Here is a 27,115-nt window from a genome sequence, read left to right on the forward strand (position 1 = left end):
ATGACATAAAGTGTAAATTATAAAACTCATCTCATGTAAAGGGACCTTATTAGAAAACAGAAACACTTTAAAGGATATGGGACATCTTCATTTGCAAAGATGACAATTTCTTACCTTTTTGCCCAAAGCCACTGCAAGTCAGAATGTACTGAAATTCAAACAATTCCCCTTTCCCAGCCCATGTCTTCCTTCTGTCCTGAATGACTCCATTACACTACCCAGAGAGGCACTTCCACCAGTTTGTTACAAATAAGCGAAAATCTTACTGATCATAGCTGGTTAAGAGGGAAGATATTTCCTAAGAATGCACTGTGACTTGTCACCTTCCATGCAAAGGGAAGAGCTATGGTATTCTCGGGATCTTAAACAGTGGTTTCAGGGTGTCATTTGAAGCTGGTATTTTCCCACGTATTTACTTTTCTATATAAAAAGCATGTCAGGTCGAGCCTGAAGTCTCACAGAGGTACATTGTTTTAGAGTACAAAAGTGGCCACAACCTCCAAGGCATTAAGAAAAACAACTTGTCAGCTGGCACAGAATGCTACAGGGCTTTCAGTGGTCACCAATTTTTTTTTTTTTTTCTGTCAACAGCCACCTGCAGATGGTCATACTAAATCCAGAAGCTTTCCTTAACTTTCAGAATATATCAATCATACTCTCTGTCTGTTGTGGTATCTTTCCTGGTGAAAAAGATTTTCTTGTTAATGGCCATAGGAAAACTATTAATTTCCAGCTGAATTCCTACAAATCTATAGGAAATCCCTTCAAATCTGTTGGGATTCATCTAAGAATCCTTAGGGAACTGGTTGATGGCACCACAAAAAGCCTCTCTCAATGATTTTTGAGTGGTCTTGGGAATCCAGAATGGTCCCAGCTTACTGAAAAACTCGTAAATGTTGTCCCAGTTTTCCAGAAGGACAAAAAGCAGGAACCTGGGGAATACAGACCTGTCAGTTGCACTTCAGCACTTGGTAAAGTTATGGAGGAGATTATTCTGGAACATATTGAAAAACACCAGTCATTGGTCACAGCCAGCATGACTTCATGAGAGAAAGTTCTGCTGACCAAACCTGATTTCCTTTTATGACAGGATAACCCATCTAGCTGATCAAGGAAAGCCACTTGATGTAAACTTTCTGGAATTCTGCAAAGCTTTTGATATCATCTCCCATGATATGCTCCAGGACAAAATGCACAGCACACATCTGGATAAACACATGCAATGGATGAGCAATTGGTTCACAGGTTGGGCTCAAAGGGTCACAGAGAATGGGGAGATGTCAGACTGGGGACCTGCCACTAGTGGGGTTCCACAGAGTGCCCACTTAGGTCCTGCGCTCTTCAACATCTCCATAAATGACTTGGACACGGGACTATAAGGGATACTGAGCAAGTTTGCAGACACTGCAAAACTTGGGAGAAGCTGTTGATTCCCTCAGAGGCAGGGAGGCCCTGCAGAGAGACCCCAACAAATCAGAGGGCTGGGCAATCACCAACTGCATGAAGTACAAGGGAACTGCTGGATTCCGCACCTGGGATGGATCAACCCTGGATGCATGGACAGACTGGGGAAGGAGATGCTGGGAAGCAGTGCCACAGAAAGGGACCTGGGGGTCCTGATCAATGGCAAATTGACCTTGAGTCAGCAGTGCCCTGGCAGCCAGGAGGGCCAAGCATGTCTGGGGGCATCAGGCACAGCATCACCAGGGAAGGGAGGGGACTGTCCCACCCTGCTCTGCAATAGGGCAGCCTCATCTCGAGTGCTGTGTGCAGTTTTGAGTGCCACAACATATAAAAAGATATTAAGCTGTCAGAGAGCATCCAAAGGAGGGCAATGAAGAGGAGGAAGTGCCTTGAAAGGAAGCCAAGTGAGGAGCAGCTGAGGTCACTTGGTCTGTTCAGCCTGGAGGAGACTGAGGGGAGACCTCATCTCGGTTACAAATTCCTCTTGAGGGGAAGAGGAGGGGCAGGCACTGATCTCTTCTCTGTGGTGACCAGTACAGGACCTAAGGGAATGATCTGAAGTTGTGCCAGGGGAGGTTTAGGTTGGATATTAGGAAAAGTTTCTTCACCCAGAGGGTGGCTGGGCACTGGAACAGGCTCCCCAGGGAAGTGGTCACAGCACCAAGCCCGAGAGAGTTCAAGAAGCATTTGGACAACACTTTCAGGCACATGGTGTGATTCTTGGGGATGGTCCTGTGCAGGACTGAGCTGGACTTGATGATCCTTGTGGGTCCCTTCCAACTCAGAATATGTGGTGATTCTGTGATTAATTTCAGAGGACTGATTTTCAGCTCTATGGTATATTTCTACATACACTACTTATTGTAATTCAAAGAAAAATATTAGAAGAAATGAATTATTATAAAGCTTCTTTTGATAAGAGGCTTAAGTAGGTGATTTGAGATTTTGCCTTTTTCAGTAAACTTACAAACAAGCTTTGCACATTTCACTGTTTGATGTGACACATTTTTATACGGTGTGGATTAAGCTTCAGCTGAACATTATATTTCTTCATATGCATTTTCCCTGATTTCTGTGGGAACCAAAATCCACTGAATTCCACTATTAGTGTAATAAAACAGTAGAAAACAGGTGTCAGGGTCCCTAAGCTGCCTCTCCATCTCAGAAAACATGTTTTCATAAATGTATGTGTTCTATGGGAGTATCTTCACTACTTGTAAAAGTTTTAACATATTTTAGTCCATAGTTCCTTTGCCTTTCAGATATTGTTTCAACCTGTAAACTCAAGTTCTTTCCTGCTATTCAATTGTCTACATTGAAAACAAACAAAAATGTAGACTATCATTTTTTTACATGCATCTTTTTTTTCTGGTACATGCACATGTCAGTTTTCCTCAATTGGCTGAACAATCTCTTTTGACTAAAATCCCCCATTTATTTATGCTAGCAGAAGAAGAGCAGCATATGTCAGTTATATCCATGCATCTCAAGCCTTTTTGAGTCACTCATTCCAAATTACAGGCCTTTATTCTGTAGAAAGAAAATCTGCTTTTCATGTCGGGGTGCAGAACCTTTAAAACATAAATAAAAACAAGAAAATCTGTGCAGTGCTAAGTCAAATGCCTATCAAAAAACTCATATGCCAAGGGCTCTTTCTCCCAATTAAACTCAGAAAATTATCTCAAGCAAACACGATTTGTTTACCATGAATTTCATTTGCACATAGATTTACATTAAGAAAGTTGCTGTCCTTTAAAACTGTACTGATTGAATCTTTCAGATAGACAACACAAGAGATGTCAAGCTCAGGGGTATAAAGTTGCTTAAGCTTCACAGGAGAAAAGAATACTTTTGAACACAGCCTGGGCGTTGCAAATGACACACCTGGAGTCCCCCAACAAGCTACAGAAATGGTAGAATGGTACTGTACATATTTTCCTCTTCAATAAGGTAGTTATTAGGTTCACTTTTTATCTATCCAAGCCATCTGTGAATTGAAAAACTTAGTTCCTAATGTGTGTAATTTGAAATCCATCATTTTTCACAATGTGAGCAATCGGACTTGAATTATTTAGAAATTATCAGTGCAAGCTGCCTCAATGCTTTGAAGGGTAAGAACATTCAATGAGAAGAAAGTATATCCAATCAGTGGACTAAGTAAGTGAAATCAAGGTACACGAGGTCATGGTGACAAAACGCTGATCCCATCTCGTTGCTAAGATCAAAATGCCCAGGTCACAGAGACAGTGCAAATCAGCTCACAAAAAAGCCATTGTTACTTGCAATGTGGCTGTCAATCATTAATTTGTATCACTCTTCATAAGCCTAAGTTTTCCTAGGTATTTCCCAACTAGCTGTGTGCTCTTCCCCCCTCTACATAAGAGGGGAAAAGAGAGCAAAAGTTAAAAAGAAGGTCTATTGCAGACTGGGGTTTTTTTACCCTCTTAACAGCTATAAAAAAGATGTAATGCAGTTCAGCAGCACAAGTAACAAGAATGCTGACTGGGAGGATCAAAGTCCATAAAGCCAAATAATTTCTACATATACAGAACAGTAGGCACAAATTTCACAGTTAGGAAAAAAGAAAAACTAACACCATCAACGCTTTGCATATCTTGTCCTACTCAAAAGTATACAGGTATAAATATAGTTATTTTAAAGGTTTAATTAAAATTAAGCAAAACCTTTATATGCTTTGCTAGCTTAAAGGACAAAATGAGGGGAACAAGGTCTGAGAGCTAAATCACTGGTTAGGAACTCAGAAAATAGTGGTTTATTTCCATAAACCTCACGCATCACAGTCTTAGTCACTTCAGGCAGTTATTTCAGAAGGGCTGTTATGATGGCAAAAGCATTACTGCTTGTGAACCCTCCTTCCCCACAGATTTCATCAGAACAAACAATAGAAACATCAATACAAACTGAGCTTAAACATCAGCTGTATGTGTCATGCTTTGCAAGGACATAGCACACTCTCAAATGACTTAAGAGATCAATTTTGAGTACAGACAAGGCCCTAGGTCTTGCTAACTGCACTTGTGTATAGACTTTACAGAATTTTAGGAGAATTTATTTCACAGCGAACCATCAAAAGCAGTATGGGCTACTTGCATAAGCGTAAGATATTTATTATAAGAAAACATCAATCTGTAACCTTGGTCTTGAACTGCCCAAAGATGAAAGAGACACTCCTTTTATAAGACTAATCGTGATAAAGTTTGGCTGTACATATTTTTAAAATTAAATCCAATACATTATTTTCCACTCAAGTGTCTTATGATGGTAAGAAGTATCCCCTTATTAAGCTTCAAAATACCTCTCTAACTCAGTGAGATATTATCTTCACATTTTACACATAGAGAAAAAGGTTCCAACAAGCTGAAACAGAGCCCTAGCACCACATAATTTGGTCTGTTAAGAAGAATTCTAATTCCTGCAAATTCCAAATCTATGATTAGCTCTCTAACTTCTAATGTGAGTGATTTTTTAATGCTGCTAACCAACAATCTCACAGAAGATTTCTAATACCTGGAATATAAAAAAATCTAGAAACTGCAAACTTTTAAGATATATTATCAATAACAATAATGATCAACTGAGTATCTTGTGCTACATTCAAGGGACAATGTTGTTGTGTTCTTAATGTAAAAGTGTTGTTATCTTATTGCAAGAGTCCCATACCTCCTCAGTGATTTCTCATGGGTAGTTCTTCTCAACACTGCTCCTTCTTCAAAGCCCAGACAGCAACTAACTCTAGGTCCCAGTTCTCCCTGTCTTATAGGACTGTTCTTCCTTATTGGTTACAGCTGTGAGTCAAGCCTGTTTCTGATCTTGGATAGTTGGCCTGGCTGCAACTCTTTGGGGGTAAAGCTGCTTTTTACACATTTCTTATACTCTCTTTCCACAACACAATGTAACATAAAAATCTCAAAAAGGTCTGAAGAAACAGATTACTTCAAAGTTTGACCTAGCAAGCTAGAGAATGCAAAGTAGCTTCAATACAGAAACCTCACTTAAGACTACAAGATAGTGTTTTAATTATGTAACACAATGGCTGTACAGGTTTGGAGAACTTAATGTAACAGAATTAAATTTCAGTATCTCATTGAAGTGTACACTTCCTGAATTAAAATATGTTATCCAGAGAAGCCGTGGATGCCCCAGAGCACTGGAAGTGTTCAAAGCCAAGCTGTATGGGGCTTGAATCACCTGTTCTACTAGAAGGTGTCCCTGCCCATGGCAGGGGGGTTGGAACTGGGTGACCTTTAAGTGCCCTTCCAACCCAAATCTTTCTAAGATTCTATGATTCTATATTGAGTTTCTTTTGCACTGCTGTGTTGAGTGTATTATCTACAGTATCACATTTCTGGTTTGGGTCTTAACTTCACACATACCTTAAACCTGCATTTTGAATAGTCTGGCTGGTGGATCACCACCAATGCAGCTGGGCAACACTCTGCCACTACCACATTTTACCACTAGAAGAACACCTCAGCCAGATATATGTTGATGAGACTACAACCAACATATTCCCCTTCCTCTCCAGTACTTATTATTCACTGAAGTGCATTCCTGCTTTACAATGTTTTAAAGTATATTAAATGTACTAACAATGCAGCTGGCACATTAGTAGCTGTCCCAAGGATGAATTTAACTCTGAGTTTGAACAGCAAAGTATACACAAGGGCAGATTGTATTTACATGCACAAACACACCTAATGCTAATTAGGCAGAATACTGGAGAGACTATAATTCCCTGCAACATTTTCCATTCTACATTTTGCCAGTGTAGTTGGGGTTCCTTCACACTCACTTGTCTAAATACTTTCCTTTAACAAGTGGGGGGTTTTAGGTGAGAAATATATTCCCTCTTTAAATTTCCTTCCCAGACTTTAAAAAAAGAAATCTTTTTTTAACAGACCCAAACATAAGTAGAAAAATTATTCATTATATATATCAATTTCTTTGCTTCTGATAAGAGAACCATCCTGTGCAAATGAAAGATTCAGCTGAAGCTTTCCCTATTTAATTAGCACTGGCTGAGGTGCAGCCCTAAGAACAATGCTAGGAGCCCCAGTAGAGGTGAGGTTTTTCCTCTCTCCTACACCCACTGGCTCCATTTGTAATGAGGAAGGTGTTTGTGAAAATAAGAAGTGAGCAGATAGACCTCTTGGTTTAATTTTTAACACTGAAGTCATCTTGCACTGTTGAGAGCTGGGGCAAAATTTTACCCTTTCATGGCTTGTACAGCTAAGGGTAACTGCAAAATTATAGCCCTTTGCTTCATCTTACACGACCACTAAAAAAGCTGTCTAGCACATTCTCTTAAAGGAAGAACATATTTTAAAATATCCTAAACTCTAATATGTGGGAAAGCTTTACAGCTATATGTTCCTGCATATGAAAATAACAGTGTTTGATTGTCTAACAAGTTTCTTTTTATAATATGCATTCAATAAATAGTTTTATTTCTCCAATTATTTTAATTGTTCCAAAAATCTGTAAATTCAAAAGAAGCTAAGGAACAGACAGGCCTTTTAACACATAGATATGCTGCTGTTACCACTTGCTCTCCACTAAAGTGGCTACAGCACAGAAAAAACCCAAATGAACAGGCTTCTGCAACAAAGAGCTCTTCTCATTTTCACTTATTCAGCAGAGAGATGCTTGGTACCACCATATATTCCCACCTCACTACTTAAGCCATCAGCCTGCACCAAGAATTCTATTTTCTCTTACTAAACTTTTATTTCAAAGCCTGTGCAAAAGAAAGCTCTGTGTGAAGAGGAACCAAACTCTAGTTCTTCCTTGTTACACTTCTTTTTTTGTGAGCAAAAGGCTGGACTCCCAATTTTCTGAGCAAAAGGTTTTTTAAGGTTGGACTCCAAATTCAATAATGTGGCAATTGTGTAACATTTGAAGGACAGAGAGTGCACTATATTTTTTCTCCACTCACATGTACTACAGTTATTAAGATTAAACATAACATAGTTGTTTGTACTTATAGGAAACTTACTGCCCCAGAGTTGGAAGGGAAAGAAATACAGTGACAAAGAACAGCTGTTTTTCCCTTCTCCTCCCCCATGAATCACAGGGGGCATGAGCAGTCCTAAATCTACCAACTTCTTACAGTTTCCATGGACTACAATGAATAGTCTTTGATCTTTAACTAGCAGTTACGGTGCTTGAGATGACTGTGTCCCACAAACACAGACAAACAAGCTTTGCATTGAATATTCTACATTTTCTTGTTTTTCTCAGAGGTAGACTGTTTTACACAAGTCACTGCTCCCTCAGGTTACTGCAATATAGTACAGTGACTATTTTTGCCACTTTTAGAAGTGCAACAGCAATAACAGCTGTCAATATCAATCTTGGTTCTTATCATTTCTTGTCATTGAAAAAAAATCCTTTCTTATCTTCTTTCTCTTCTTTTGCTCTAAAGTTCTGCATAACTTAAAGGTTACCAAATTCTGGACCAGGCATTCAATAAAATGTCGGGTTTTTTCTATAAATTTCTAGAATTATATCATCAGAAATGCATACAGTAAATAATGCTTTTTGGATTCTGAGACTGGAGTCACTTCACTGAAGTTTAACATTGAAACATAAATTGTCATCCCTAAAAAAAATAGATTTATACTACCTACCTTAGACACCAATCTCAACCTGCGATAGTTAAAATAAGGTAACTAAACTGACCAACTTGTACAGTACCAAAACTCAGGTCAGGACTGACATCGAAGTGCTGGAGCAAGACCAGAGAAGAGCAGTAAAGGGTGCAGAGGGTAAGTCCTATCAGGAGCTTTTGAAAGATAAGGGGAGCAGAGGAAAAGGATATTAGCATACATTTGGTACTGGCAACATAACCTCATGCATCCCAAAATGCATAACACCTCCACAGATTTCAGTGCAAAAGTCAAATTGAATAGTCCACCTCTTACAGCATGTCCAAACTACATGCTTTGTAGAAATACTTTCGGACAACTGAAGTTCTCAAAAGAAATCAGAGTCCACTTACAGCATCACAGACTCTCTGACTTTGTGCATGTGGAACAGACTGCAAAACTGAAGTGAACATTTCTCATGAAGGATGTGGATCCCTCATAATTTATACACACATACTTATGGCTATTATCAAATGATGTAAACAGTGCCGTTGCTACCGTCCAATCCTTTGTGCTCAAAGCTGCATGGCATTTATTTTGTGTGATCAATCGGAGATGCTTACATGTAGATAATTAAATTCAAAATCAGTGATAAAAGGAAGAAAAGTCCAGATCGATTCTCACTGGATAAAAACCCAGACACCACATCAGTTTATTTATCCACTATGAAAAACAGCTTTAGATATTACAGACATTTGTGGGATAAAATATTCTACCAGAACAGTATACTGTGCTTGGCAGCAAACCAATTCTAGTGACTTAGTCAGAAGAAAATTGAAATTGATATTGCAATTGCTGCAAATGGGTACAACTCCCTCATAGTATTATGTGTCTCTGCAATTACTACAGTAAGAAAACTTCACAGGTAACTGTTCCAAATGCTGAACAGGAAAGGTTTGGAGAGAACAGGTTTTCTCGAACACACAAGTGTTTGTGGGTTTGTTTTCCATGTTTCACAAAGGATAAGACCAAACACCCTAGGAAAGACAAAAGGAATCCCCAGAATAGCTAAAACCCATTAAAAAATGAACCACAGTTGCTTATTCAGCAAGACAGAGACCAGGAAGCTCATGCTAACTCCAGTATCACATAAACTAGCTGAAAGAGACAATGTGCCTCTTCTTTCTCCACTTAGTACTTCTTTCCCATATAAATAATAATAATAATTGGAAAAAAGAGGTGTTTAAGGACTAAGTCTCTTGACCAATGGTTAGTGGCATCCCGAGGGGGGAAAAAAAAAAAAAAAGTGAAGTTTCAAACCCATGGGCTAAATCAGGTAGAAAAGACTGCTTAGGAAAATACACTCAGGGACTACATGCTAGACACACTTGCATAGGATGTACTTCATATTTTTCTACATCATACATTCCCTTCCATCTGATTATCTGACCTCAGTTCTCTGTTGTTAGTGTAACTTCTCTGTCCTGTTGTTAGAAGCGTATCAGCACAACAAAAACTCACAGAGGATTATAAAGAAAAACCCCAGTGGTAATTGCAGCCTTTTGGGGGGATAGGGAGAATTTTATGCCATGTCACAACCTCTGGTAGGATCTCTACCTCAAGCTCTTCCTGAGGATGCTGTCAAATTTCAGATCAGTACAACTGAGGGGAGAAGGTCTCAGACACTGCTGGAACAGGACAAAATAAATACTGAGTTTCTCAGCTGCAATTGAAATAGACTCACATAACTACATCCAGTGAGAAAAAAGTGAGCAGGATGCTGCTATATGCCACCTCTCAGGAGCCAAGCCAGGCAGTCAAGCAAAATGCTCATTTGAGCCTAATAACAAGCTACAGTGCTCTTTACTAGTAGTGTCAATCCAGGAGCATTCAAAAACAAAAAGGGAGATACCACAAGTCTCCTAATATTTACAGAGACTGTGTCAGGTTTTCTCTTGTGAGCAGAAGTCACAGCTGTGGGCTTTAACACCCACAATCTCACAATTTCACAGTCAATACAAGCACCATTCCTCTTGTAGACAAGAGACACAAGTTTTTTTGCAGACATAAGACATAGAGCCAGGTGCAAGACCCCAGAGTCCCATGAAGGCAAAAAAAGCTAGAATCTTAAATTCTGTTCTGGTATTTGAGTTTGTCTTGTTACTACTAGGTTAGCAGTTTATTAAATGCAGAGTACTTTCGAACGTCTGCTGCCATGACACAATTCTCATGTCCAAAGCATCCTTTTCAAATTTTTTCAAGGCAGGCACCAGACAAGAACCTGAAGGCTGCTGCTTTTCTAGCAGCTCTTCAGAAGCAGCAAGGCTGATTTGACAATCTATTTTACATAGACAATATCAGGATATAAGTGAGCTCATAGAGTTTTAGTTTTTTAACTGGAAAATATGTTGTGAAGTTCCTGACAGTGAAATCAGTGAAGAGGAGCTGAGGAGTTAAAACAGTCAGGTAAAAACCAATGCAGTCTATGAAATGAGAAAATAATACTTTGGATATCAAACAAGCAGGAAAAAGACTGAAGATCATAGAAAACAGTGATGAATTGCAGTATGTCTTTCCTCCCTAAAGTGTAACTCTTCTCTGGGCAATAATAGTATGCGATCAGTCTTACCCCATATCATGAAGTAAGAGGACAGAAAAGAATGTCCAAAGTTCTAAAATATGGAGCTCAGCATTAAGATGATGTGAAAATGGCTGAAAAACTTCTCAACCAGAATTTCTTATAAAACTTTGGTTTAAAAGGTGTGAAATGGAGAAAAATATAACCAATAAAAACAAAATCATGGCAGCCACATAGCACTATAGAAGCCCTTTGGATTTTCAAAATTATTTTGGGGCCTCTCATCTCAGTCTGCTCCTATTTCTGCTCTCAGAAATAGAATTGCATATGTAAAGACCAAAGAGTTTTCTTTCTCAGTAGCCTACCACCCACAGACTTGAATTTGCTGGGTTTTTTTCCCCTTCACATTACCAGCCTTCTAGGCACATCACATATTAAACAGGTATAAAAGAGCACAAAACCAGGGCCCTGCATATAATGCTGCTCTGCCTTAAAAACCTCTTTCCTGTAGCCAAATCCCCTGCGCACAGCAGCAGAAAGAAAATATCATAATCCCTTTGCATTGTTATGAAATTAGCAGACAAACCTGTAAGAATATATCTAGAGCAGAGAGCCTGAGGAAAAGGGAGGAAATGCTTATTCAAGAAATGTAGGAAATATATGATTAAATTTGTTAGAACACTAGTTCTAGTCCATTAGTCATTTTGGCCCAGTACAAACTGCTGCTGGGATCCAGAAGAAAATACGGAGAGTCACTGTTTAATTTTTGCATCTGACTAGCAGTTCTTCTCTCCTGACTTGCATCAATTTCTCTGTCTTTAGTTTTGCTTCAGAGAATTCAGCTACATGCTTTGGTGGTCATTTTTATCAGCAGCCCTAGCTTACTGTACCCACTGCAGGTAGCTTATGTGATTTATGTTTTTAATTTTTCTGCAAAGCACCTAGTACAATGGTGAGAGGCTCCATTTAAAATTACCTACATAAATAAGCAAACACCATTAGCATAACAGATTGTGCTCAACAAACTATAAACACTGTAAGTTCAGAAAGTTTAGTGGCAGTGGGACTACCAAGGCATGGAGGAACATGTATTCATTTTCTAATAGGTCTAACAGACCTTAAGTTGTTGCGTAACTCAATAATAATCTTCTCACAATTTTCTAGGAAGAATTTAGGATTCTCATTTCCGTCTTTACATTGTATCAGTAGCTTTTCCTGGGCAACATACTTGCTTGTGCTAGACCCAAAAGCTTTGAAGTTATAAATAGCCAAAATCCATCTACCACTCTGACACTATTAACAGTGGGAATAAAGCATGGGACTGGTTGAGAACAAAATTTCCTTATGTAAAGCCTTCAGAAAGCTGATCTCTACCAAGTGATACCCAGAATGCTGGATTTTCCAGCCCCAGATGCTCGAGTCAGTGCAAGTCTCAAGCAATTTGGACGTCCACTCAGAGCACTGACAGAAGGCCACATTCCAGGGCAGTACCTACCATCTTACAGCTCCACTTTCCGAGACAGGAGCCCAGCCTAGCAGGGACCCAAGACATGCCACATGCCACAGGCATTATCATGAGCTGCTGTGAGTCTGGTTTTGACCACATCCATTCGCTTGCCTTGCTGCCTGCCCAAAATTACCTGTCTTCACCACAGCTGGTACTGTGCACATGTGCGTGTCCCCACTGCTACAGCTCCACATTTGGCATTTGGACTTCAAGTGACTGTCAGCAGCTCCAGTCTGCTGGTACCAGAGGTGTACCTCTGGAAAAGGCATGGAAGGAGCCCATGGGAGACAGTAACAGCACGTGACTAAAGATGGTAGAGCAGTATTTATGTGACAACTCATCCCATAGCTCCCTTAAAAGCTGTCTTCAAACACAGAATGCCCCATCAGGTAAGTCTGATGACCTCTCTTCACCAAATAATGCTTTGCTGTTTTTTCTTTTCCTTCTAAAAAGTGGCACTGATCTGTATGCTACACCGAATAAATCATGAGGGCAATTCTTTCACTGTAGTTGTAAAAACAAGTTTAACAACACTTATATTTTGCTGTGATTAAACCTTCACAGAGAGTTGCCATTCACAAATTTTAAATTACTTACAATATGCTGTGCACCTCAGTAATTATATTCTAAGCCATCAAGTTCACACACGCTCTCCTTCTGTAGCAACCCATGTGAGCTTGAGAGAAATTGCTTCTGAACATGCCTAATTTCAAAGTCTTCATTTTATACACTGTATGTAATCAAACTTTTTATTAAACATTGCCAAGCAATCTGTCTCATTTAAAATGAACATCTCAGAAAATGTAAAGGTCCATTAAGCTGTTAATTGTGCACTATAACTCTGAATTCTTGAAAAGTTACTTTGAATATTGTTTTCCCGAATGCTTAATTCCACATTTAGCTACTTCTACTGCCATAGTTACTATATTGGTCAGGTATATGATAAGAAGTCAGTATAGCCATATGAGCAAAATTCTTGCATCTAGAAAGAGGGAACAAAAAGAGAGTGCTTAATTTTCAATTCTCTTGTTTGAGTTTTATACAGGGAATTTCACTATATAGGTACAAAACACAAATCTGCTAATGTAGAAATATAAGTGCACCCTAAAGGCAGAGTGATTCTGCTACAGTAATGGTTTTAGTGATTTGATAGCTCAAATTCATTGCAAGTAAATGCCAATTAGACTTGAAAATGAAAGTCAAGGAAGTGACATATCAAATATATATATGCCGCTGGTTTTAAATTACTTATAATGGAGGTGAAAAAATACTTTAGGCTGTGAAAATAAAGCTGAGATGACTCCAAAACACATAAACCACATATAAACATATTCAAAAAGATTGCTACCTCTTATAAATAGTTCTGAAACAGTCTTTGTGTGTGAAAAAACCCTCCAGTGAAACATTTAAATTTGACTATTCCAAACTCAAGAAACAGCAACTCTTTCTTATATACTAGCTAATTAATTAGACCTTACTTCCTATCATGTACTCTTGCCAAATAAAATTGTATTTCTTATCCTTAAAGGACTCTATATCCATCTTTGTATTTTGTTTGTGGCAATGTGAATCATATGATATTGAAAGTCAAGAAAGAGGAAAAGGATGAAGCACTTACTAATTTCTCTAAAAGACTTGTAACTCAAAGCACAGTATTACATGAACGTTGACAGTTCTTCTTCCTCTTTTCCCCTTCCTATTCAATTTGGTGTACACACCTTCTCCCAACACTGAAAATGAAGTAATTAGCACTGCTAAGTGTGAATTTATTACATCTTGTACAAGACTTTGTCAGGGGAATCTTTCTCCTCCAAGCCTTATGACCCTTCTGTACGAACACCTTCAGCCAACTGGCTTTCCAGCATTTTATCACAGCCATATAGTTTAAAAATGGCAGGGCACCCAGCAAGAATTTGTGATCAATCCCTTTCCACTTGGCAAGGCCTGAATTGCCAGGCATGAATTCCTCACATACAGCAACACACTTCATTGCATTGTCCACAGGGTGCAGCCACAAGCAACACCTCCTCAGTATTCCAGGTTCCAGCACCAGATACCAGGTGTGTTAGCCCTGTTGTTGATACTCAAGTGTTTACAGATCTGATTTTTATGGGCTACAACCAGGGGGAAATTTGCTTCAGCTCTTTGTCGCACAGTTGAAAAAGAAATACCAAAGGAAATCAAAATTTACCAAAGAAAACAACATGAGTATTTTGTTGAAAACAAACAGCTTTGAAATATATCAGCACCATCTTTCAAACTGCAATAGTTGTTCAGGGCCTGAGACTTCAGATTAATAGAATTAAATTTCCAAAATTCAGTGGAGTGTGTGCTTATTTAATTAAAAGCAGATAGAATTTCATTTGCACTTCATTGTTAAGAATGCCACCTATAATATCACATTTTGACAATGCAGCTTAACTCCAATTTATACTAAAAGCATACTTCATCAAACTCATTCTGAAGTTCATTAGAAAAGCTAAATGCCAGTACTATTTACTATGGCAATCCCATCCCATTTAGATGTTTAAATAGGCAAACACAGTCAGATGAACTCCCAGCGGATTGTGAATGTTCTGTGGTTTTTCAGATGAAGTCTTCTGTATCTAAATCTCTACTGCGAGCTACATGATGTATCCTTGATTTTAAATTTTCACAGGTATGGCTCAAGGCATTGGAAAACTATCTTGCTTGTATGTGTGCCTATAAAGTAAACCAGCTTATTTTATTTTCCTCTCAGAAATGAAGCAGCATTAACTCATCACTTGGCTGTGTCCCACACAGCAAGGACAGAAAGCTTCCCTTGTGCACTGCCTTCAGACAATGCACATGTAAGGTTAGCACACAACTTTCCCCCACCCAAAGGAGAGAGAAGGAGACTTTAAAAAAGCAACAGCATACGATTTAATATAACAGCCACTCAAGACGGCCGACAAGTGTTCCTGGAATGCTGGAGGCCTCCCTCCTTCATCTAAGCAACTTTGTTAGCCAAGTAGGAGGGAGAAGAGGCACTGCTCTTACCTATTTTGGTTCAGGCATGTCTGGTTAGCTGAATTATACCATGGTTGTTTAAGTTACTTCCTTGGCTGAGGTAACCTGCTGCTGACATATTTACAAACTCCTGTCGGTTGACTTCTGCAACACACTGAGCTCATCACAAACACAGGCAGTTTGCACTGGAGTCATGGACAATAATGCAGAAATTACCTGCTTGTAGCACACTCTTTACTTAGGCAGAACATGATGAAGAAGAGGTAGAAGGTCTGTTTTAATCTAGGCTCTGCCTGGTCACTGCCTTCATACACTGTCTCAGCCACAACACTACAGAGATCCATCAACTGGTCTCATTCCAGCTTCAAAGCATGGTAACACCTAAATTACTAACAAGGTGGGCTCTAATAACAGTTATTGTAAATATCTTGTTCCATGATTGCAGATAAAAATCAAATTATCAAAACTGACCATAAATACCTTTTGCAGGGAAGAAACCATCCCTCAAGTATGTTACTGAAACATTATACAGTGTACAGTACATTGATGGAGTTCATGTTAAGTATTTTGGCATAAAGTTTTACACATGTGGTGGGCTGTTTGGTCCTTGGAAGGCCAGACAGGCACTTCTCAGCAAGCTTGTACATGGGGAATTTGGGGTTTGCAGTGTATTGCTGTGGGACTAAAGGCTTTACAGCCTGCAAGATGAGCAAGGTAGCTATTGTCTAACAGAACATTTTGGATTCTTGTTTTCCCCTTTCACAAGAAGACAGATATGTGTGAAATAAAATAACTTTCAGCATTTATGAATTTACAGCAAGATTGCATGCATCTTGGGAAAAGCTCTTACAGGCAAGCTGATCTCTATCTCCTGTTGCAAGTTAGCTGGACAGTCATTGAACTGGGAGTTTCACACACAGCTTACCAGAGAGCCACGCTCTTAAAAAAAAAGGAGGGAATTCAACAACATACAAGATTTTGGCACCAGCGTTTTGGAACCAACAGATCAGTGAAATTTTTTTTAGCAGGGGAAAAGTAACTAGGATTGTGCCTCACACCTCTGCTGCAGAGTGCTTCCCTCGTTAGCACAGAAGCCTCAGCCTTATATTCTAGAGGTCAGTTTTAATATTGTTCATATCTTTACTCTTTTTGTATTTTTGGGTTTATTTTTTTTTCCTTCCTGTAAAGCAATACTGTTTTCCTACATAGTTTACTCACAAATCAGAAATATCTGGTCTGTGACCACTGACAGATTTTGCAAAAAAAGTGTTTTATGTGTCTAAAATCTCCTTTTTATCACATGACAGGTATTTGCAAAAAAAAAGTATTGAAATTTCAAACCCTTTTATAAAGGTAAAAACAGACAAACTAAAAGAAGTGGTGAGTGGATTGCTGAGAAAACCTGAGTGTTGAAAAGCTCAGTGAACCATTGCCTGTGATCACTAGATTTATTACAAGACTAAGGAGTCTCCATAAAATCCAAAGTACATACATCAAACTCCTCTAAACAGTCTCACCATCCAAAAGCTTGAAATAAATTCTAAATTATTCACAACATGTTATTGAGCTGGCACTCAATAATATCAAAGATGCAATTTTCTTCTGCTTTGACACAAACCAAATACACTAATAAAATCTAGCAAATTAAACCTGGATTCACTAATTGTTATTAAATTAATATAAAGGAGACAGTTCACTTAAAAGTCTTGCTTTGTTTATCTTTCATAATCCTGTATTTTACCATGAGTTGTGCTGCTTCTTAAAGGCAGCCTTTAATTTCAAGGATACCATCTTTGCTTACAACCTTCAAAATAGAAATAAAGTTTAAAACAGGTAAGAAACTCAAATCTATGCAATCAGCAGAGAAACAATAGACAGAATAATGAAAGTTAGAAGGAACTGACTAATACTGCCAGCATACACTACAAAGTTCTATCTGAGTTTTAGGTACTTATTTGCTATTATTTCAAATTACCAATTAAAGTTAGTGCACTTAGCTTCAAAGAACAAAGTGCTTAAAGTGATCAAGTTTAATCAAATTCTTTTCCTCTTCTTTAAGTCATTATGATACCCGCAAACAAAACATCTCTGTACAAAATCTCACAATCTTCTTTGGTTTTTGCTCCATTCTTGTAAGTATCAACCAATTTATGGACCACATTATAACTTCCAGCCTAGCATGGAGTTTAATAACAAAAACAAACAAGAAAGCTCATGTTCCAACAAATTTATTACACCCTAGAAGAATTTCCAGAAAGATGTGCTTTCTTTCTGTCTGGAAATCTGTTGTGCCACCAGATTTCCTCTATTTGTTTGAAATGCTCGTGCCATTTCCTTAGCTTTAGAATACTTTTGGTCTTCTCATAGCACCCAGAACACTTGATGAGATCACACCACCATTTCAACAATCTTTTATTCCGTCTCAGTTACCAAACCCTCAATTGCCAGGCTGCAGGATTTACTTCAACAACCCCATTCTATTTTTGTCACAAACTTGAGAAAGATTAAGGTAATTTGGATCAAGCCCAAAGACAGAATAATTGAGATTGGTGTGGGGGATGAAGAATGCATTTTGGAAGTAGTATCTAGAGGACTATATCTTGTTCAGCCTATGAAAACAGGCCTCCTCTACTTAAATACATCATAAGGGGTTAATAGTAGAACAAACCACAAAAGCCTATAATCAAAACAAAATTTTGGTGTAGGAACAAAAGGACACTGGTTTCTCAAGACCCAGTGTAAGAGGGAGTATTCTATTCCTTCTAATGGGGAAAGATCATCAACAGTAGATGAAAAGTACTCTATAATAGCTGGAGATGAAACACAAAATCCTGAAGGTTACATGCATTCCCATACTCTTTTACCATATCAGCTGGGATATGTTTCTGACCTGGCTGTCCTGGCACCCTAAAACCCCTACTGGGCACACACAGACTCATTTCATCCCTGTCCAGGTTAAGGTGGCTGCGTTATACCACACCCTCACCCCTTGACAGTCACTGCCCATCTTTCCTCCTCCTCAGTTTTTTCTGCTGCTGCAGTGCTCTGCTGGCCCTGCTCCCTGTGGCTTTTAACACATCCCCTGGGCAGCCTGGAAGCCATGCAGCTGTCTGCCTTTTGCCACAGAAAAGTTTTCATCACGGCAGCCATGACCTCAGCAACAGGCTGTTACACATTTAATGAACACAGCTAGCTGGCACCTGCCTGCGGCCAGGTGCAGTCTCAGTGCTGGGGGGGGGAGGAAAAAAACTGCTAAGAGACATGGGATGTTAACTGAGAATTTCAGCAAGACAGCAGGTTGGAGAGAGCAGCAAAATAAAATAAAAAACAAACAAACAAAACCAAAACAAACAAACAAACAAAAAACCCCCCCAAAAATCCAACAGTGTTAGTACTACAGCATCTAGCATGGCTGCTGTAAACAACCTGCTCATTAGAGAAAGGGAGCTGAAGGCTTGTGCCATCATTTGACGAAGTAAATGTGTTTGCTTGGTCTATAAGAAGATCAGATGAGCTACAGATAGTCTGGAACAAGGCAGAGAAAAAATTAGCATTATCACAGATGAGAAGGCAGCCACAGTTACACTTGACATATCAGGGGCAGAAGATAATTCTAAGGTTACATCAGAAATGAGATTAAAAAGAAATGTGATGAAATCATTCAAACACTGCAAAAAGTTACTACTACTTGCACATCATATCTCCTTCTAGAGAAAAAAAAATAGCAGAAGATCTTGAATACATTGGTATATTCAGGAGACGAAAAGTTCACCAGTAGTTAAAATATATATATATATACTCAAAATTTAAATAGTAAGTCATGAATTAGTTAACCCCCATTCATAATAATAAAAACATAGGCAACACTAATAGCTATTCACTTAGGTGGACTTTAAAACTACTTCAGTGGATACCAGTGTTTAAAGTATTAAAAATCCTGATCACTAAGGATCATGCAGTGGGGGCAACAAAAACAGTACGAAAGTGCCAAGGGAACAGAACAGTAAGTAGAGACAGAACTGGCAGTCAGAATTTTGAATGGGAGCAAAAAGACTCATAGTGCAAATGATGACTTTTTAAGGACTCGAATCTGCTAGTTAAAAGTGCAGCAAGGTGGGGCTCAGATAGAAAATAAAGGATGAGTGCAAAACACTCTGTCTTGCAGCAAAAGTGATACCCGGAATTCCAGACTGATTGAGATGGCAGGCACCATGGAAGCCCTTGGGAATGCTTTAGTGTGTCCTCAACAGCTTAATTATAACAATAAATGAAATACTCATATTGCCTTGCAAGTGGAATGAATAATATTCAAAATGGAACTCAATACTGGGTTTGCTAACTTCACAGAAAGATTATTAGAGACTATTTTAAAAGGGCCAGAAATAAATTATCTCTGTGTTTCTAAAAGAGTAGATGAATTAGTATTCCCCAAAGTTATGATTTTAAATATGACAGTAAGGCACGAACAGCACAAGTTAAAATGTGTCAGTCATGCACTTCTTGCTGCAGGATCATGGAGTCAGTTTCAGATGGAGCAAAACAGAAAGTGTCCATAGACTTCAAAAAAATTAGACATGAAAAAAATCAGCTGAATTTTGAACAACATACATAAATGAAGATGGCTTTCCAAATTTCTTGACTTCAGTCAGATGGAGCATCTCTCCAATGCTACATAACTTGAGCTGAGAAACAGCAGTGCACTGAAGCCAAAACAAAGTTGTCAAGCACAACAGGTGCACACAGGGGATGGCAGAAATTATATTTGTGCTAAATATCTGGTCTTCCAAAAGCCTTACTTGAAATACAAATAATCATGTAAGCCACTGCTGAAGTTGCCAGGCTCCCCTGGAGTTGGCAAAGAAACTGCTAGCGTTCCCAGCAGCCAGGAAGGACGATGTTACTGCTCCTTGAACATCCAAGGCAACACAAATGTCACCAGAAACATCACCTACTGGTGTCTCACAATGCTGCTTCTTAGGAAAAGCAGCTGCAAACCCAGAAGAGGGAGGAACACTACATTTCTTCTTTAAGTATTGTATAGCCTTGGGAGGGGAAAAAAGTTTCCATATAAATCCTGAAAGAGACTGAGAAAATGAAAAAAAGGAATTTGCATTGGAGAAATTTCACTATTTTTATCAGTGCTTTGCTCCAGTTGGACTATCTCATTCATCAGCTCATGTGCCCTTTCAAAGACCTCCCCATGGGCACAGAGGCTGTTGGGTCACTGCCAAAAAAGCAGCTGAGGAGGCATCAAGGCTGTGTGCATTTAAAAATATGTGAACAAAACCAGTGGCCTGAATCCAAGTAAGCCTGTACCACTCTCCCTACTCTGAATGTTATCTAGAGAGCAATGGCACAGAAAGATCTTATTTAAATTTAGTGTCCATAGCTTCTTTGTCACAAATATATTATAAAAGCAGAGTCCTGAGGGTTCTTTTCTGAATCAGAAAGAAAAAAAATAAAAAGGTTGTATCTAGTCTTTTTCAGACCTCTATGCAAAACATTCTAGCCACCCATACTAATAAAACTCAGAATTTCCCAGAAGCATTTCATCCTTTTTGTTCATAAACTAGCAATCTTGACCTCCAGCTTTTAATTTATTTTACTGAGGAATTTATTTCTTTCAATAAATGAAGCATTCCAGATTTGACTCTCTATGCAACAAAGATTAGTCAGAGAGCATGGCAGTGCATGTACCAATTTTATTTGCTACTCTCCATATATATGAAGGTATAAAACTGACTACCAGAAGAGTAACAGAAGGCATTAGAAAATTCCTTTCTAAAGCTTCAGCTCATCAAGTTAACGATTAATGAATTTATTAAAATAGAGCTGAAAGTCCGGGAGCAAAGTTCCAAAGTAAAACAAAGTGATTTTACTTGTTCTTAAAACAGTCTCCTAACTCATTCAAAAATGACCTCTTACCCTGACCAGAAGCTTTTTACTACCTTGCATAGGATTGCAAAGACTAAACCCTACAAAAGTAATAGATTGACTCATAGAAACAACTGTTTATAAAATGGAGTCCTTTGCACAAAAGGCTAGGTGTGGCTGAGGGAAAAACAAGAAGCATCTGCACCAAAGCCCCTGCTGTGCTGTCACTCAGCACATGACAGAGCCCACAGTGGGGTCATCAGCCACTCACTGGAATTGTTTAATTGCACAAATAATTCATTGCCTAAATAATTTCATGAACCGTGAGGAAAAGATCAGCCCTCTTGCCTAAACTCTTCCAAAAAACCTATCCATTATTCCTAATTATATTCTAATGCCTCTCTCATTTACATGTACAGAGTCACTGCAGCGAGCACAGTGACCTTTTGCAGGACTTCACCAACTGTGGTACTTTAGAGTTGTCCCACTGAGCAGTGGGATCAGGAAAAGCAGTGATTGCAAATGGTGCTCTAAAACAAGGATGCAAAAGGGCTGAACCACCCTAGACTAGAAACAAGGTTTTCAAGCTGATGGTGCCATTAAGTAGGACAGGATGCAGTGCTCAGATGTCACTCATCCATACGGTCTCCTGTCAATGACCTTTCCAAAGAACAAATCGATACTAAGAAGATACTGTATCTACTACTTCTTACTGTGCAGGAAAGGTCAAGCCATTCTCATGTATGTTTCAGTTCCAACATTACTGTTTTCAGACATGGAACTGCTTAAACCCGGAGTTTAAAAAAAATCCCTATCTTGAACAAAACACCATTTCAAAATGCTTTAACTTAAAGAAAAGACTTGGAATGGAAACTTATTTCATAAGCAAGGTATGATGCTTGCAGAAGGAATGTAAAATTCTATCTTGCTATCATGAAATGTTCTCCAAAAATACAACACAAATGAAATTATAAACAGCATTTATGGGACTGTTTCCTTAGCATAATCTGGTACCACCTATGAAACAAATATATTTTTAAAACACTGAGCCATTTACAGTCGTTTTGTGCATGCCCACTGTACCTGTTTTTGATTGTATGTACTGATTAATCTACTCTTACAGTTCCCTTAGACAGCATATTTTGAGAGAAGCCCTTATAGAAATACATCTTTTGGTTCTATATTTTAACTTGATCCCATTTAGCTCAATGCTTAATCCTTTTAGCTTCAGTGAGAAAATTCTGTAATGTTCATATTGCCACAGTCTAGGAGATGCTTGGTACCAAAATCATAACTGAAATTTCTGGTCTTTTTAAAACATATATATTTGAATTCCCAAAGCATGATTCAGCTTAACACTTCATAGGACCTGAAAGTTCAAGGTCATCAAAATTCTATTACAACACTGTGTATACATGAAAAAGTATCCTGTTGTATATCTTAAACACATCACAGATTTCAAACTTCAGTCTGGTTCTTGTTAGAAGACACTGCTGCACTATTTGATATTGCAAGTGCGAGATCCACAAGGACAATGTGTTAAAATATTCAGAAATCTAGTATTTTAGAATGCTTGCATATTGGTAAAGGGTTATTTAATACTCAGTGTAATGAATTTCTGAGTTACATTAACTGCAGCATCATAAGGAGATATTGTACTCCTGCTCTCTAGCTGTGTGGAAGTGGAGCAATGGCAGTGCCATACATCCATAAGCAAAGCAATAAAAACGGATCTATAATCTTTTGACGCATACATGTAATACATTTCTGTAAGGTTTATTATATTTCTTGCTTCTTCTTTTCAGCATCACTCATGGTTAATGTTGAGATATGCACAATGCTTAAAATCACTCAGCAGTTCACATTAAGAAAAGAGAAGCAATGTTTTTAAGAATAAAATAGGTATTTCTAATCTTACTGCACTTGAATTGGTCAAGAGGTAAAGCATCTTATTATAGTTTTGTAAATCAGAGAAAACATCCACTGACTCAATTAATTAATTATTTCTGTTATTCTATTGCAAAGCCACATTCTACGAACAGTTTCTCTCTGTCAAGCAGATATGAAGGTAAAACCAAATCCCTCAGCTGTGTACCATTGAACAGTGTACACGACAGATTAGGAAAGTCTATTCTAATGCTGCTGTCATCCATATCAGCAAATACAAATCTGAAATTAAGTTTGGTGTTAATTTTTAATTAATTGATTGTGTGATCACCTCAGAAAACCAAATTTAAAAAATAATTTAAAAAAATAAAATAGCATTGTCTTGGAGTCAAACACTGAAAAAAAGCTATACTTCTGACTGCAACCATGCACCAGAAGCCAAATTACAAGCCACCAACTAATTTTAAGCTTTTTAAAACTACCTGCTGACTTTCACTGAGGAAATCCAGTCTATGCACTGTGATGCAGGACAGAGCTGCCTGTCTCCCTGTCTTGTCATACTGCTTATTTTGATTAGCTGCAATGGCATAGAGGTATAGATTTTTAATATACTTTTATTGCATTTTGGATAGCTGACTTATTGACAGTTGGTTTGGGGCATTTTCTTCCTGAATTTTTATGACTAAGCCTTTTTGATGACAATGCTTTTAAAATTTTTATTGGGAGTTTAAAAATGGCTGCATTTCTTTAGGGACAGATGAAAAATTCTATCAGGTGTAATACCAAAAAATGTTCATTCAGATGCAGAAGGCATTTTTAAAAAAACAAAACACACAAAAAAACCCTCAATACTAACATTGGTATGTTCTTGTCATCACCCATTCTGCCCTTAAAAAGTCTCAAGCTCTTTTAAATGAGCATCCAAAATAAAACATGCTGAAGATGTTAGTTCTTTTCAAGTAAGTGATCTAGGTTTTTACTCAGTGAAAGCTTATTTCCTTATTCCCTAACAAAAAAGAACACATAGTACAATAGTAATTATTCTAAAAACAGTTACGCTTCCTACTGTGCCTTCATAAGCAGAACTGTGAAACGGCAACATTGCAACAGCTCTCAGTAAATGGAAATCAGAATGCTAACTGCATGCAAGCACACAGGTTTGATCAAAAGACTCTGCAGACTGTGGGTATTGCTGTAATTGGCTGTAAGAGTCTGCTTCTGAAGACAGCTATTCCTCATGGTTAGTCTCTCTCATTTCATTCGGCCATACATTATTAGGTTGACATCCTGCACAGCATTAAGAGAGGGTTGTGGCAGAAGCAAACAGAAATGCTTTCTCCAGAAAGCTGGTGATGGGAAGGGGGAAACAGATTGTAGCCAGCAGCAGCATCCAACCAGAAATTCTTGAGTTTTTTACACTCCCATAAAAACAGTCAGAGAAAATGCAGCTGAGAGGTATAAAACAGATTTTCTTCATTACAACTATGAACACTACAACGCTATTGATCTGAATTCTGCAATGTGTTTTGGAGAAATATTTACTTTCAACGAAGAAAATAAAATAGGAAACCATTACATTCTTTACTTGCTTTAAGTATGTCATTAAAGGCAGGCAAATAAACTCAAAGCATCCATATCCTGTGATAAAAATGTATTTTATAAAATAGCAAGAGTTTTCTGAAACAAATCCCTAAAACCAATAACCAAGTGCCTAAGTGATATATTACATCATGATGTAAATTATGACAAATCAATTGCAAGATGCGTACCTTCAGCACACTCCATCCTGAGCTTTCAAAGGAATACTTTGTTCAAAGAATCAGTTTATTTTCTTGCCCATACCCAGAAGCCCCACACTCAATTTTATCTTTTCTTTTTTCTACTCTTAAAAGTTATACTAAAACTGCTTTAAAAAGTATTTTATTACTCCAATGGAAGTAAGTACCTGCTGTAGAACAATGTACACATTCCCATAAGCTTTTTGTAAATTCTCAAAAGCCATTACACCCTATTTAATTTTATCTGAATTTTAACGTCTTTTCACCTAGTCCCACCTTACTATCTTACCATACCATCTTACTAATAATCACTTCTGAAATTTCAAATCCTACATCTTAATTAAAACTGTAGACTTGTATTACAGCACTAAATTAACTACAGGACTTTGAGGATTTGGGCATCTGGGAGAAAAAGAACTTATATGATCCAAGACTTGATTGGATCATATCCAAATACCTTGTGTTTTAAGAGTGAGGTGTTTTCTTTAGGTATTACAGATGACCCTTAGAAAATGGTATCACATCAAAGTCATCAAAACAGTGCAGGCCTAACAAAAATAGAAACTATCAATTACATCATACATCATCTGAAATAAAGGTTATTCTACCTGTATCGAACATGCTCGATTGTGTCATACGTCAGCTTGCTGCTGATATTCTGACTATGAGGGTTGCCTAGGAGACAACAGAGATACAGAAATTAATCATTAATCCAAATTTTGCTATTAAATTTCTCTTTTATCAAAGTATTACACCAAGAGAGCCTAAAAGATGATAAAGATTCAATGCATACTTCACAGCAATTCCCTGAAGCCCCTTAGTCAAGAGAACGGACATACAACAGGGTACAGCAATTATGACAGACCTAGAAACTTCAGCTGGATCTCTCACTAATATTTAGGCAGTTCCCCTAAAAAGAAAATGAAACTGCATATGCACAAACATACTAGAAAAACTACAGATAGAATGCACATCCATAAATGTGCATTTGTATTTGTGCAGTAGATAAGAAGCAAAAGACACGATCTGGAGATAACAGACAATCATGATTGGACAGAAGAATTAATCCTTGGTTTTCTAGTGTCTGAAACTCAAATAATTCATCGAAATATAAATTTTATTGCAAAATTAGTAGCCACCTTAGCCCAACTCAGCACAAGCTTATATAACAATTAAGACAGCATGATTTTATCTTCTGGAGCAAAAATGATTACAGCAATATTCAGCCAGACACAGCACACTTTCCTATTAGCAAATACTTAGAGAACATGCAAAAACAGTTTGGAAAGGGAATAAGGAAAAAAAATTGCTATCCTAACCCAGTTTTTGCAGTAGGCTTCAATATTAGCTAGTCTTTTCAAAATTTAAGTTACACTGCTGAAAGTTGTTGAGTGAATGTGCTGAAAATAATAACTGTAGAGCTGAAATACAAAACTTAGACTTTTCATGTCTGATGTTACATTTCTGTAATTTCCAATTCAAATATTTTCAATTTAGAAGTGAGACTATCTGTTACTTATATTACTTTCCCTCATTTACACATGCAACAGCTAAACTGCAGTTCTTTGGGCCTGTGGATTGTCATCAAGAAAATAAAAAAGCTGCAAGTCAAACTCCCCCTTCATTCACATCTGTGTTTGTTAAATTAACTCTTCTTATGCTGTCCTTAGAGTATGAGTTGTAACTGGGGAAAAAAAATTCACCATGCTGGAGCTCTTCTAATCATTTTAGATGAAAATACCAATTAAAATATACAATTTGTTCTCTTATAGCATTACAGGTACTATGCAAATCTGCTCCATACTGGCATTACTACTATTTCTAGTCACAAACACTCAATTGATTCACTTTTTTTTTTTCCCACAGATGGTACTTATTAAAAGGGTTGAGCCCAATGTTGTTTGAAATAACTAAGATCAGAGTGCAGACATTTCACTTTACAATGTCTATGGTGACAGAACATTAATTTTTTATCACTGGCATGCACTTGAATAGGAGATCTTTAATGTAATCAAATCGATGTATTTTGTTACAACAGAAAAAAAGCCCCTATCTCTATAAAGAATAACACTTATTTTGTAGTGGAACTCAAATTTATGCTCTGGATCCCAGCCTTGCCAGCATTCAGGAAAAAGAATAGGGGGAAATGACATAACGGCACATGGAACATGAACACTACCCAAAACTCTCAAGTGGCTTGCCCAGGTGATGAGCACACATGTGCCAGTGCTGGAGTGATCAAGCATTTTCTTGTAAAGCAGTAGTACCTAGTTCCCAAGTGAGGAATCCCTTTCTTCCATGTAGCAGGGAGCACAAGGAAGACACAAAACTATCAAAAAGGACACATGACCCACAGATAGTAACACACCATAGGAAATTTGATTACTTCAGTAGGACTTCTCACAGCATAATACTGTGCAGTATATTT

At 38.0% G+C, this 27,115-nt stretch overlaps 1 protein-coding gene across 1 annotated transcript in view; it reads right to left on the minus strand.

Moving 5' to 3' along the window:
- Window positions 1-27,115, minus strand: part of MOCOS (molybdenum cofactor sulfurase) — a 212,404-nt gene that overhangs the window by 156,111 nt on the left and 29,178 nt on the right. Inside the window, exon 3 of the mRNA XM_038126791.1 lies at window positions 25,296-25,362. Within this exon, the coding sequence (XP_037982719.1) occupies window positions 25,296-25,362 (67 nt within the window). The remainder of the gene's footprint in view (window positions 1-25,295; window positions 25,363-27,115) is intronic.

The sequence above is a fragment of the Motacilla alba genome, chromosome 2 (genome assembly GCF_015832195.1).
Source record: "Motacilla alba alba isolate MOTALB_02 chromosome 2, Motacilla_alba_V1.0_pri, whole genome shotgun sequence".
In the NCBI taxonomy this organism is placed as follows: domain Eukaryota; kingdom Metazoa; phylum Chordata; class Aves; order Passeriformes; family Motacillidae; genus Motacilla; species Motacilla alba.